Here is a 12,620-nt window from a genome sequence, read left to right as displayed (position 1 = left end):
GCTTGCAGCGTCCAATGGCGAGCCGCCGCCTCCGCCCTAAGCCCCGCCCCCTCGCTTTCCATTGGCCGCCGGGGCCGCCTGTCGCGCGCGGTAGCAGCCAATGGGAGGCGGTGCCGGCGGCGGCCGCGCGCTCCGCCCCGTCTCGGTGTGTGAGCGTCTCGGTAAGGGCGGCGGTCACGTGTTGTTTTGCTCTTTAGTTGGGGCACTCCGGGTGCGATGTGTTACTTACGGCGAAACTCCCGACGGCGGCGGCAGCACCAGCAGCAGCACCAGCAGCAGCGGAGCCACCGGTACCCGAGCCGGGGGGAGGACGCCGGGCAGCCGCCGGCAGCACCCGCCGGCAGCACCCGCTGCTTAGAAGCGACGGCGGAGGACCTCGCTGCGGCTCTGCCTGCGAAGGAATAACTTTATTTTAACCGCGACCCTTTCTCTCTTTTGTATTTTCTTTTTGGGTTTTTTTTCCCCCTTCGCTCCCCGCAGCTCCTCTCGGCGGCGAGAGAGGAGCCGGGCAGCGCTCCCCGCCCGCGGGGCTGGGGATGGCGAGCTCCGCCGTGCTGGGGCTGCTGCCCCCCCTGAGCTCCCCGCCCGGCCCCAACCTCAACAACAACAACAACAACAACAACCAGGGCGTGAGGAAGTGCGGGTACCTGCGCAAGCAGAAACACGGCCACAAGCGTTTCTTCGTGCTGCGGGGTCCAGGTAGCGGGGAGGAGGCGGGAGGTGCCCGGCTGGAGTATTACGAGAGCGAGAAGAAATGGAGAAACAAATCCGGGGCTCCCAAGCGGGTGATCGCTTTGGACTCCTGCCTCAACATCAACAAGCGAGCGGATGCCAAGCACAAGTACCTCATCGCCCTCTATACCAAGGACGAGTACTTCGCCGTGGCGGCTGAGAACGAGCAGGAGCAGGAGGGCTGGTACCGGGCTCTCACCGATCTGCTCAACGAGGGCAAAGCTGCTTGCCAGGGGTCCCCCCATCGCCACCTCGCCTCCCCCTTCTCCGCCTCTTGCAGCGCTGCCGCCGCCTCACTGGCCGCCGGCGAGGACCTCAACTACGGGCTCATCACCCCGGCTGCCGCCGCCTACCGGGAGGTCTGGCAGGTGACGCTGAAACCCAAAGGTTTAGGGCAGAGTAAAAACCTCACCGGCGTCCACCGGCTCTGCCTCTCCGCCCGCACCATCGGTTTCGTGCGCCTCAATTGCGAACTGCCCTCGGTCACGCTGCAGCTCATGAACATTCGTCGCTGCGGACACTCCGACAGCTTCTTCTTCATCGAAGTGGGGCGCTCGGCGGCCACCGGCCCCGGCGAGCTCTGGATGCAAGCGGACGACTCGGTGGTAGCCCAGAACATCCACGAGACCATCCTGGAGGCTATGAAAGCGCTGAAGGAGCTCTCCGAGTTCCGACCGCGCAGCAAGAGCCAGTCTTCCTCCTCCTCTTCCTCCGGCGGGGCCGCGGGGACCGGCAGCGGTGCCTCGGCCACCCACCCCATCACCGTGCCCGGTCGCCGGCATCATCACCTGGTTAACCTCCCTCCCAGCCAGACCGGGCTCCTCCGCCGCTCCCGCACCGACAGCCTCGCCGCCGGGACCGGCACCAAGTGCACGCCGTGCCGGGTGCGAACGGCCAGCGAGGGCGACGGTTGCCGGGTGGGCTCGGTAGCGGGGAGCCCCGTGAGCCCCGGCCCCGTGCGGACCCCTCTGAGCCGCTCGCACACGCTGAGCAGCGGCGGGGGGAGACAGGCGGGGAAGCTGCTGCCGGTGCTGGCCGGGGGAGGCTTGCAGAACAGCCGTTCCATGTCCATGCCCACCTCCCACTCGCCCCCCTCCGCCACCAGCCCCATCAGCCTCTCCTCCAGCAGCGGCCTCGGCTCGGAGCCGGTTCACCCGCATCACTCTCAGCGCCCATCCAGCGGGAGCGCCTCCGTTTCTGGCTCCCCGAGCGATGCCGGCTTCATGTCCTTTGACGAGTATGGCTCCAGTCCAGGTGGTGACCTGCGACCTTTCTCTTCCTCTTCCACCGCCAGCAACCGCAGCAACACCCCAGAATCGGTGGCTGAGACCCCACCGGTGCGGGAACCCGGTGGTGGCACTGACCTCTATGGCTACATGGCGATGGAGAGACCTCCAAGCGGTCGCCTCTGCTACCGGCCGTGCCCTGACAGTGTGGGTGACAGGGGTCATCGGAAGAGGACCTACTCCCTGACCACCCCGTGTCGACAGCGGTCAGCCCCACCACAGGTCTCTTCTGCCTCTCTCGATGAGTACACACTGATGCGTGCCACCTTCGCTGGCAGCGCCGGCCGCCTCTTTCCCTCCTGCCAAGCTGGGGCTTCCCCCAAAGTCACCTACACGCCATACCCTGAGGACTATGGAGACATCGAGATCGGTTCCCACCGCAGCTCCGGCAGCAGCAGCACCAACCTTGGACCGCCGACGGCAGCGGGAGGAGGTGGCGTGGGGGAAGATGATGATGGCTACATGCCCATGACCCCTGGTGTTGCTGCAACCTTAGGGCAGGGAAGCCGGGGTGGTGATGACTACATGCCCATGAGCCCCACCAGCGTGTCTGCTCCCAAGCAGATCCTGCAGCCCCGGGTAGGGGTGGGTGATGGGTCCCCTGGGAACGGGAGCAGCTACAAGACCAGCTCACCAGGGGAGAGCTCCCCAGATGATAGTGGGTACATGCGGATGTGGTGTGGCTCCAAGCTGTCCGTGGAGAGCTCAGATGGGAGGCTGAGTAACGGTGACTATATCAATATGTCCCCTCGGGATCCCCATCATGGAGCCCAGGCTCCCTCCCTCACCCCTCCAGACTTCTTTTTTGCCCCTTCGGGGCATGGGTCCAGTGAGCCCCCCAAGCCTGGCTGCTATTCGTACAGCTCCTTGCCCCGCTCCTACAAGAGCCAGGGACCGGCAAAGGATAATGACCAGTATGTCTTCATGAATTCCCCCGGGAGGATGATCCTCGAGGAGACGGTGTGTGGAGCAGGCCAGTCCCCTGCCAGCACCTCTGCCCCCTCCAGCCATATGGTGCCTTCACCCCTGCGGCACAGCCGGACTGAGAGCTTCCTGAGCCAGCGGTGCCAGCGGGTGGCCCGGCCCAGCCGTCTTTCCTTGGAGACCTTGCGGACGATGCTACCCAGCATGAACGAGCACCCTCTGCCACCTGAACCCAAGAGCCCCGGTGAATACATCAACATTGACTTTGGGGATGCTGCTGTCTATTCTCCCCCCTCGCTGCCAGCCGACAGCCCAGCCTCCTCCCTGGGCTCGGGCACAGGGCAGAGGCGCTCCCCTCTCTCTGACTACATGAACATTGACTTTGGGTCGCAGTCGCCCTCCCAGTCAGGCACAGTCTCAGTGGGCTCCCTGGAAGCGCTCTCGCCAGGCTCTTCCTCTGGCACCAGCCAGCCCGACGGGCGCTACCTGAAGGCGGTGGAGGTGGCTTGTTTATCCAGCCCATCTGATGGTGGGGATTACACTGAGATGACCTTTGGGATGGCTACCACGCCACCCCAACCCATTGTTCAGAAGCCAGAAAGTGCCCGGGTCGCTAGCGCCACAGCTGGGGTGAAGAGGCTCACCCTCTCTGGGGTGGAAGCTTTTATTCTCTCCAACCCTCCCCCTGACCCAAACCGAGGGGCCAAGGTCATCCGGGCAGATCCCCAGGGGCGCAGGAGGCACAGCTCAGAAACTTTCTCCTCCACTACCACTGTGACCCCCGTGTCCCCCTCCTTCGCACACAACCCCAAACGGCACAACTCAGCTTCGGTGGAGAACGTGTCCCTCAGGAAAAGCGAAGGCCTGGAGGAGGAGCAGGGTAGCAGCCCTATGTGCCGGGAGACCTCGGCTGGCTTCCAGAATGGCCTCAACTACATCGCCATCGACGTGATGGACGGGACCCTGGCAAACTGTGACAAAGCCCGGTCGAAAGCCAGGCACGTCCTGAATGGAGGCATCAATGGAGTGGAGATGAGCGCCTATGCCAGCATAGACTTTCTGTCTCACAACCTGAAAGAAGCGAGTGCTGTGAAAGGTGAGTAGCTGTGTCTGCCACTGCCCGTGATTGCTGTTTGTGCTTAGTATTTGTTTCTCACCACGGATCTTGTTTTGTTGGGTACTCTTCCTCCTTGCTTTCTTAAAAGTCTCTTTTTTCCCCAACACGTCCTGTAATGAACAGCCTTGGAGGAACTTGTTAGTTCTTTGTATGAGAAAAAGTTTAATTTGGGGGTATTTTTTCACGCTGGAATTCTGTTGTGCTATTATTATGAATCTATACTTCTGGGTACCCCAATAGAAACTAATGTTTACGCAGTTACTATGTTTGGGCTGTACTTCAGAGGGTTTTTTATGTAAGATTTTAGAAAGTGTTTGGAAAATGTGACCAAAATAGCTTATGTTAATGCAGCTTCTAAATCCTATTTTAAAATGTAGAATGATTGAGTTAAAAAAACAGGATTGTTGGACGAAGGACATTAGATTACAGAAAAATCCTTGGCTGTCTGGCTGGGTAGGTCAATCATACCAAAAACAAATAGGCTAAATTTAATATCTTGGTTTTGAAATTCCTTCTGTCTTGCAAAAGTTTAACAGTAAATCATGGTGAGCATGGAATGTGAATTGAAAAAAAAAAAAGTAATCTTTCCAAAAGTCACTTTATGCCTGAGCTGTTGCATGTTCTATCACACGTTTCACTTAAAGGCGCACCCTATGGTGATGTGTACGGAGGTTCCAGCTGGCGGCTCAGTCCCAGCGTGAATGACCAGTTGGCTGTTTTGCTTTGATACAGATTGCAAATGCTGCGTATTCAAAGACAAAAAACAAACCAAAGAAATCTGAAACTTGAGGGTGAAAGGGAAAATGGAGCTTTTAATTGTGTAGCTGTTCCTTTGTTGAGGTGCTAGTTATGCTGTTTAAAAAAAAAAGAAACAAAGAAATACGCCCCCCCCCCCCATAGCAACCCGCCTCCTCTTAGTGAGTGAGAATTTGTATGTGCACACTTGGGGGCTGGTTGAGAAGGGCACAGACCAGTCAGGCTGCCAAGGATTTAAAGTTAATGATGAGACACTGTAGGGATTCTCTTTGCTGCAGAATTTATGCAAGATATGATACTTTAATCCCGTATGCATGTATAGCTGTGATGTGTGTTTATGGGTCTTGCGAGGTGGAATGATGTGCCAGGTAAGCGTAGTCGCTTGGTGATGAGTAAATATTGCTGCCGAGAGCGATCGAACAGCGACAAGTTTGTAAGATCCACTTGCAGGTTTTGTTTTCTTCTGTTTTCTTAGCTAGTTGATTTTGAAGAAGAAAATATTTTCTCTTTTGATAGGAAGTACAGGAAGATGGAAAAGATGAGAGAATCCACCGTTTGCAGAGCAAGCTTTGAACCTAATTAAGGCGAGAGGATTGTTGAATGAAATGTCAAAAGTTTGAAAGGATGAACGCTTATTCTGCATTACGGGAAGGGTTGAGAGCAGAGTGTGATTTGTCTGTTGGTAGTTTTACGGGGGTCGTTTTTCAGGGTCTCTGGTCTGACCCAGATCAGTGCGGATGCAGTAGTTCCTGCTTTCCTTATCATAGAATCGCTTGGTTGGAAATGACTTTAGAGATCAAGTCCAACCGTACCTGTCCACTACTAAACCATATCCCGGCTGCATTCCCACCACCCCTTGCTTTGCAAACATTATTTTTTTCACAAAAATGAGGAGTTCCCACCACCCCTTGCTTTGTAAACTGATTTTTTTCACAAAAACAAGGTTTGTTTTTTTTTTTTTTCCTCAAGCCACCTACAGCCCCAATTGCAAACCAAGCCCCATGTTGGGAAAGAGCTATTTCCACAACATTCCCCAAACTGCTGAAGGGGGTGGGGGAAAAAAGGGGGAGGGGAGCTGGCACCAGTTAATGAGAAAACCTGGAGTGGATGGAAGGGCGCTTGCAGAGCTGGAATAAGCAGAGCGAACCAACTGCTGTCCTTCCCATCCAGTAAACAAAAGGATAATACAGTAAACATAGCTGTGTTAATTTGGTACCTGACGTACAGAGGAGAGGGTTCAGTTCTGCGATGTATTTGTCAAAGGATGATTACAGGCTTGCTTTATTTTAATAGTTAATCTGCATGCATATTTATTTTTCCGCTTCCCTGAAAGCTTTTAAATGCAGACCACAGGGAGAAGTGTTCTGGGGACACTCGTTGCGATCTAATCCCGCTGTAGGAGGGGAGGCTGCTTTCTCTGCCACTTGGTTTCACCAAGGAACGTGCCCCACCTGCTGAGTGTGCTCAGGGTTATGGGGCTTGGAGGTGACTGTGGTCGATACTGGGCTCAGGTGGTAAGGAAAAAAAACTCAACGCGAGCATCAAGAAAGTCGGGGAGGAACTTTTTGTAAAGGCATGGAGTGATGGGATTGAGGGGGAATGGCTTGAAATCAGAGAGGGGCAGGTGTATACTGGACATAAGGAGGAATTTCTTCATGATGAGAGTGGTGAGGCACTGGCACAGGTTGCCCAGGGAAGTGGTGGCTGCCCCATCCCTGAAGGTGTTGAAGGACAGGTTGGATGGGCCCTTGGGCAGCCTGATCTAGTGGGACATGCCCCTGCCCATCGCAGAGGGGTTGGAATTAAGATGAACTTTAAGGTCCCTTCCAACTCAAACTATTCTATGATCAGCAGTCACCAGTGCGCAGGTACCAATCCCAGGGTTTCAGGTGAATTGCCCTTGTGGGAGGCCAACTGGAAAAGTCATAGCATGGGGAAGGATAAATATATCACAAAGGACTTTTATCTAAGTCATTAACACTTGCAAATTCCCTACTTCCTCTTTTGGTTTTCTTTGGGATTTCACCCTGAAGTTTGTTTATGGAACGACTTCTGCCACTGCTTAAAAAGATCACCAAGTATTGTGCCAGTGTATTTCAACTTCAAACGTTGTGATTTGGGAGACAGTAAGGTTTTGATGTTTTACAGAGAAACACACATGCAATCTAAAGAAAATTGTATTTTGAGCCCGAGCAAGATTATTTTGACGTGGTAGTAATTCAGGTAGATTTGAGAGAATCTAGTTTTGTAAAAATTAATGATTTGCACAAAGATAGCTTATATAAAATTAGCGTTCTTTTACTTGTTTGCCTTTTTTTTCAGGCTTTTGGCTTTATTAGCAAAGTGAGAAGCTTTTTTAAAACTTGAAGAACTATGAAAGGTTTTTAGGGATTCTAAAACAATGGGAAATCCTTATTATTTAATATTTAGAACAGAAGAATCTCAGAGATTAAGGGTATGCAAAGAAACTCCTTGTAATTACCTTCTCAGTGAATTAATATTTCCGTCTGTGTAAAATGCATGTAAAAAAACAATTTGAATTCTTCCTCAAGGTCTGTAGCAGTAGATGTGTTTTGGCGTGGATACCTGCTTAAAGGAAATAATTTGTATCATTTAAAGGTGGCTGTTTTTTACTTGTAGCTTGTCTTTATGCTATCAGTAACTTGCCTCTGCTGTAGAGAGTGCTGTGCTTTTGGAAACCTCTCTCCATATTATCCTGTCAAGCAAGCAAGTGCATCCACAGCTGCTGTCAAAACAGAAGAATTAAAAGGTTGCTTGAAATTATCAGTTCATTTAGTTTTGCTGTGTTCTGAAAATGTGTGAATATTTAAGAATTGAAGAAACACTTGCCTTCCTCTGTGTATAAATAAAATTGTTACTGGTTGGTTAAAACTTGTTACTTGCTGATAATCAGCCTTTGTTCTTAAATTATGACTGCTTTTTCGCTTAAAAACTTATGCACTGTTTATGGGGTTTGTTATTTATGGAGATATTTATGCTGATTTTTCTCATGGCGTGTGAATTATTTATTCTGGTATATTTATGACAGATTACACCCTATAATGATGTGACTTTTTATGATGGATCTTAGTTCCATGAAGTCAAATGGGACTTTTGTCTTTGTTTTGGTGAGGTTAAGATTTTTCCCTTTGTGTGTAATCCTGAAATTCTGAAGTAAAATTCCTATTAAATGTAGTGAGTTTATAATAGGAAATTTTCCTGGATTGAAAACACCAGACTTGGGGTGGGTTATCTTGAATTTTGTTTTCTTTTTCCGTTAACAAAGTGCTCTGTAACTTGTAAATGTTTCTAGTAGCTGGTCTAGTTTTCTGGAAGTGAACAGATGCTGTGTGTAATGGTGCAAAAAAAACCCCCGAGGGTTGTTTTCCTCCTGTGTTAGTTTCTTTTGTCTTGATTTATTTAAAGAAGTCATCATCTGTAATGCATCTACTTGAGATCGTAGTAAGTTGATTTTTGATAATAATGACCCCCTCCCGCCTTGTGAATTAGCTCTTACGTTTGTGAGGCTTTTATGATTGCAGCTAAACAATAAAAAGCCTATCCTGAGAAATCTTTTCCTGTGTCTTTCTAATGGCATTTTTTAGATCATTGAAGACATAAACCTTGTTTCCTTTTTCTTTGGAATTACTTTGCACAATGAGTTACATCTATTTTTTTCTTTCTAATATGCCAACTGTCATAAAGTTCTGGTTCTCAGACCGGCATGAGGATGTTTAATTGTCTCTTGTACAAAACTTGTATTAATTTTTAAATGAATTCTTAAAAATATTAAAAAAACTCTATTCTCTGTGAGGAAAAACTATACGCCTTTTCAAGTCTTGTTTTGAATAAATTAATTGTAAGTGTAGGAGTTTTTCTTACTGATAAGTTTTGTGAGAACATCAAAATGAAAGTGGAAAGAACTGAAATACTTTTAATACCTTACGTGGTTTATTTTTGACCTCTCATGCACAGAATTAAAAATTCGATGGTTTCTTCTACTGCCTCTAGAAATGCACTTCTTGTCGCTCAGCTTATATTTTACACCAAAATGGGTAGGTCTGAATGTAGTACTGCCTTTTGTGAGACGTGAAATGCAAACTGAGGTTATCTAAGATGAAATTATACCTTTGATATTTTAAATTAAGCTGATTCTACGGATATCAGCTTTTTATAAGCAGGTAGATACATGTTTTAATATTCTCCTTTTCCTTTATGCTTTAGATTATATTTAGTTACGCTGCTTATAGAAAGAATGTCATAGTTACTTTGAGTCATTTAATATAAATTGTTATAGACCAAGTTGAATGGTGGGTTTGTTCTAAAATGAACCAGTACAGTCATTGCTCAAGGCAGAGGAAGTGCTTAGGTTGATGATTGCTTCTGATTACTTGATTTCTTTCAAGATAGCAACCGAGACTAAGGTTCGCTTGTAAGTAAAGTGGATAAAGGAATGTTTGAACAGAAGTGCATTAGGACAGGTTTAATATGGAGGTGTTTTTTTTTTAAATAAGGAAGGAATAACACGCGTTTCTTTACACTTGATTTACTGTTATTTTTAAATAGCATTATTTACACTAGAATGCTGAAGTGGTTTAAAAGTTGAAACACAGCAAGCATCCACAGAAAAATTAAGCTACAGTTAAATTGTATGTAATCTAACTTGCCTCCCTGTTTAGCAGTTAAATGGCAACATGGGTACATCAGGTGTTTTCAATTTATATCGGATTTTCTTTAAGCACCAGTAGTATGTGTCTTTTTAAAGTAACAAGCACATAAGAAATGACTGTATCTGAGGTGTGTTTTTTCCCCCAGTTTGTTGAGGCATACTATACTTTTGTACTGGTCATCCGTGTGCTTTCTCTTTGTGTGTTGTGTATTAGTCATGATAGACTTCAGCAGAGCTTGTAGAAATTTCACTATTACGTTGTCCTGCTGTGTGCAACAACAGTTTAAAGTGAGTATAGCAACTGATTGGATAAATTAGGATGTGTAATAAGGAGGGTTTCACAACTGTGTTGTTGTTTTTTACAGTGTTGGCTTAGAAGCAGTCTGCGTATACATGGAAATCAGTGGCACCCTTTGAGGTTTTAGAAGAGGGTGGAGTGACCCCAAAGTTCAGATATGTTTTGCTTGTGTGTCTGTTGTCTGGTATGTAGTTATTTTTAAAGTTTTTGTGTGTATGGATCTAGAGGGTCAAGAGTGGCAGCCTTGCAAAGCTGTGTTCAGCTGAGCAGTCCCCTTATTGCCCATTGTTGAAAAGTCTGGTTTTCCTTCTGCCACTTCTCTAAAGAAAAATTTTCCTTGTGGGGTTTGTTTGTTTTCTTTTTGTTTGTTTGTTTCCACTGGTGTTTGTCTCATCTGCCTTTAGCCATATAGCATGTGGGCATCTTGGGCTAGTGAGTCCTCCAGGCGTTCTGAAGAGCCAGCAGCAGTAAACAGAGCCAGCAAGGGTGACTGCTCCCATGTCTTTTAAATTCAAGTTATAAAGTAGCACAAATTTTTCTCTGCATCTGTCAGCTGTAGAGGAAACAAGGATTACCAGTTAAGATTTGCGTTTGCAGTTTACATGCTAATTTAGGTAGGATCATAGAATCACCAGGTCGGAAAAGACCTCTGAGCTCATAGAGTCCAACCATAAATGAATCTCTTAGTTGTAGGGTTGTAAGACTTTGTATTTACAAAGTGAGCTTTTAAGGCTTAGGTGTCACGAGCCCCATGGAAAACACTGAGAAATTAGTATAAAGATTGCATACATCTTTACAAAAGCTCACCTAAAAATATACTTCATGGAGTGTTGAGGTGCAAAGACGTAACATGTGAGGATCACTCAAAGTCAGCAGCAGCGTGCAATCTCTGCTGGATTGCTAGTTAGACAGTAATGAATAACTTTGAAGAATAGCCATGATCGCAGCAACTCACCTGATCAGTGCATTTGCGTGGAGTTGTGCTATGACTTGGTAGCTGAGGTGAAAAACGGGCCACTGACATAGCACTATTTAGGAAAGATGCTCAATCTGATCATGAGAAATCCCTTTGGAAAATGATGATTTATAAGACCAAACCCAACACTCGGTGTTCTATTACTGTCCAGGCCTTTTTTACTTAGAATATTTTTTTTTTTTTTTTAAATAGGATGTTCTCAATTTTTTTATCGGTGATGAGCGCTCAAAATTGTGCATAGGTGTAGCAAAAGTAATAATTAAAAAAAATCAGTTCTTGTGCACAGTGAAGAGCAATCCACTCTGGAAAGAGGCACATTACAAGTTAACAGTGGGCAAATACTTTCCAAAATAAACATACTTGATACTAGGGTGATTTTTGTTTGTTTTCAAATCCAGATTTGCCTGTCTCTGTTTAATAAAAGTTTTTTTAGAGTGTTTTTTTTTTAATCTCAGTAAATCAATCAAAGAAATAGTTATGAGAAAAAAACAACCCAAGCCCCAGACCTAAGCCCCTACCTCTGTTGATAACGTCGACATTGCAAAAGGGTAATGCAAAAGCTTGATTCCATAGATTAGGAATGATTCAGTGTTTTGTTTACATTATTTGTCAATCTCTTCAGCCTCTGAGAGGAGAACACTTCCTTCCTGGCAGATGGCAGCCCCAGGGCCGTGCACCTGCCATTACAAGCACTACGCACTAGTAATCTACCCCAGCATCGCTGTTGACAAGAGGCTAATGGTTGGAGACTGTCTGCCTGACAGCCTAAACAAAATAGGAACATATTTGTCCTTCAGCAAGGGTTTGAGAGATGTTAGGAAGGACAGTCAGGGTGCTGTACTGAAGATTGATAATGGAATTTCATTTAGACCTCTCCAGTAGTGTTTGCAGTGCGAGCCACTTGGAAGATAATGATGCCGCAGAAAGCAAACGATGTCGCAAAGACTGGATTTTCTGTTTCTCCGGCGGACTGATAGCCGACTTGATATTAATAGCTCTGTGTTGGTGGGAGGAGGACGCTTTGCGTGACTTAGCAGGCTGTGCTGCTGTCCTCACTGAAAGCCGAGCGTTGGGTGTACTTGTGCAGGGTCTTGTGCTGGGAAATGGGGCCAAAGCAGTGTTAGAAAGTCTCTTCAGTTGTTCGAGTGGTATGTTTGGTGCTTTCTTAATGCATTCCCCTTTCAATAATTTGATTTGTAATATTATATGTTTTTATTATGTCAGTAGACCAGGATCTCTTGTTTTCTCCTTTATTCATTTCTCTTACATCTTCTCTTCTTGCTTTTCTTCTTTGAAATGAGAATGGGGGACATTTTAAGGGGACGCTACCCAAGGAAAAAGTATATTTGAAGTAGGCCAGGATGTTCTTTGCTAAATTTAAAAACTACCCAAATATTACCCAGAGTTTGTAGAGTATTAAGCAGGATTACATGACGCACGGATTAGACATTGTTGAGCAGCTTGTTTTTGTTTGAAGGGGTCAGAAATGGAGGCACTGGGGCTTTAGTGTGATGCCAAAATAGCAAACTTGCTAATACCAGAAACAGCAAAAGTTTCTTAGAAACAATAGGTAGTGGAGAGTTTTCCAAGCTTTTTTAAGTGATGCTTTGGTAAAATTTGTTTGATGCATGCCGTGATGATGAGTGTGAGTTATGAAACTCATTGATCCATTGGGCCTCAATCTGTTTTACAGCTAAAGTAGACCAAGAACATCACTGGAAGTGCAGCTTGAGGCAGAGGACTTTGCTTCTCTTCAAAGACAAATAAATAAATCATTACCAGTAAAAATAGGAAAGTCATGTCAATGAAATAAGATCTAAGCAGTTTCAGATTTGTCTCTTGTGTTGTGTCCTCCCAGGCAG

At 47.0% G+C, this 12,620-nt stretch overlaps 1 protein-coding gene across 2 annotated transcripts in view; it reads left to right on the top strand.

The window, feature by feature from the left end:
* The first annotated feature begins 384 nt into the window (after positions 1-384).
* IRS2 (insulin receptor substrate 2) overlaps positions 385-12,620 on the top strand; it is a 32,152-nt gene continuing 19,916 nt past the window's right edge. Inside the window, exons 1-2 of one of the 2 annotated variants that reach the window (XM_054058989.1) lie at positions 385-4,038; positions 5,332-7,107. In XM_054058989.1, coding sequence (XP_053914964.1) covers positions 537-4,038; positions 5,332-5,357 — 3,528 coding nt within the window. In that variant the 5' untranslated portion in view covers positions 385-536 and the 3' untranslated portion in view covers positions 5,358-7,107. Of the gene's footprint in view, positions 4,039-5,331; positions 7,108-12,620 lie in introns of those variants that run through there. The other variant, XM_054058997.1, reaches the window with a different exon arrangement.

The sequence above is a fragment of the Cuculus canorus genome, chromosome 1, assembly GCF_017976375.1.
Source record: "Cuculus canorus isolate bCucCan1 chromosome 1, bCucCan1.pri, whole genome shotgun sequence".
Taxonomy (NCBI): domain Eukaryota; kingdom Metazoa; phylum Chordata; class Aves; order Cuculiformes; family Cuculidae; genus Cuculus; species Cuculus canorus.
Note: the sequence above shows the minus strand (reverse complement) of the source record. Positions and strands in the feature narration are given on the sequence as shown.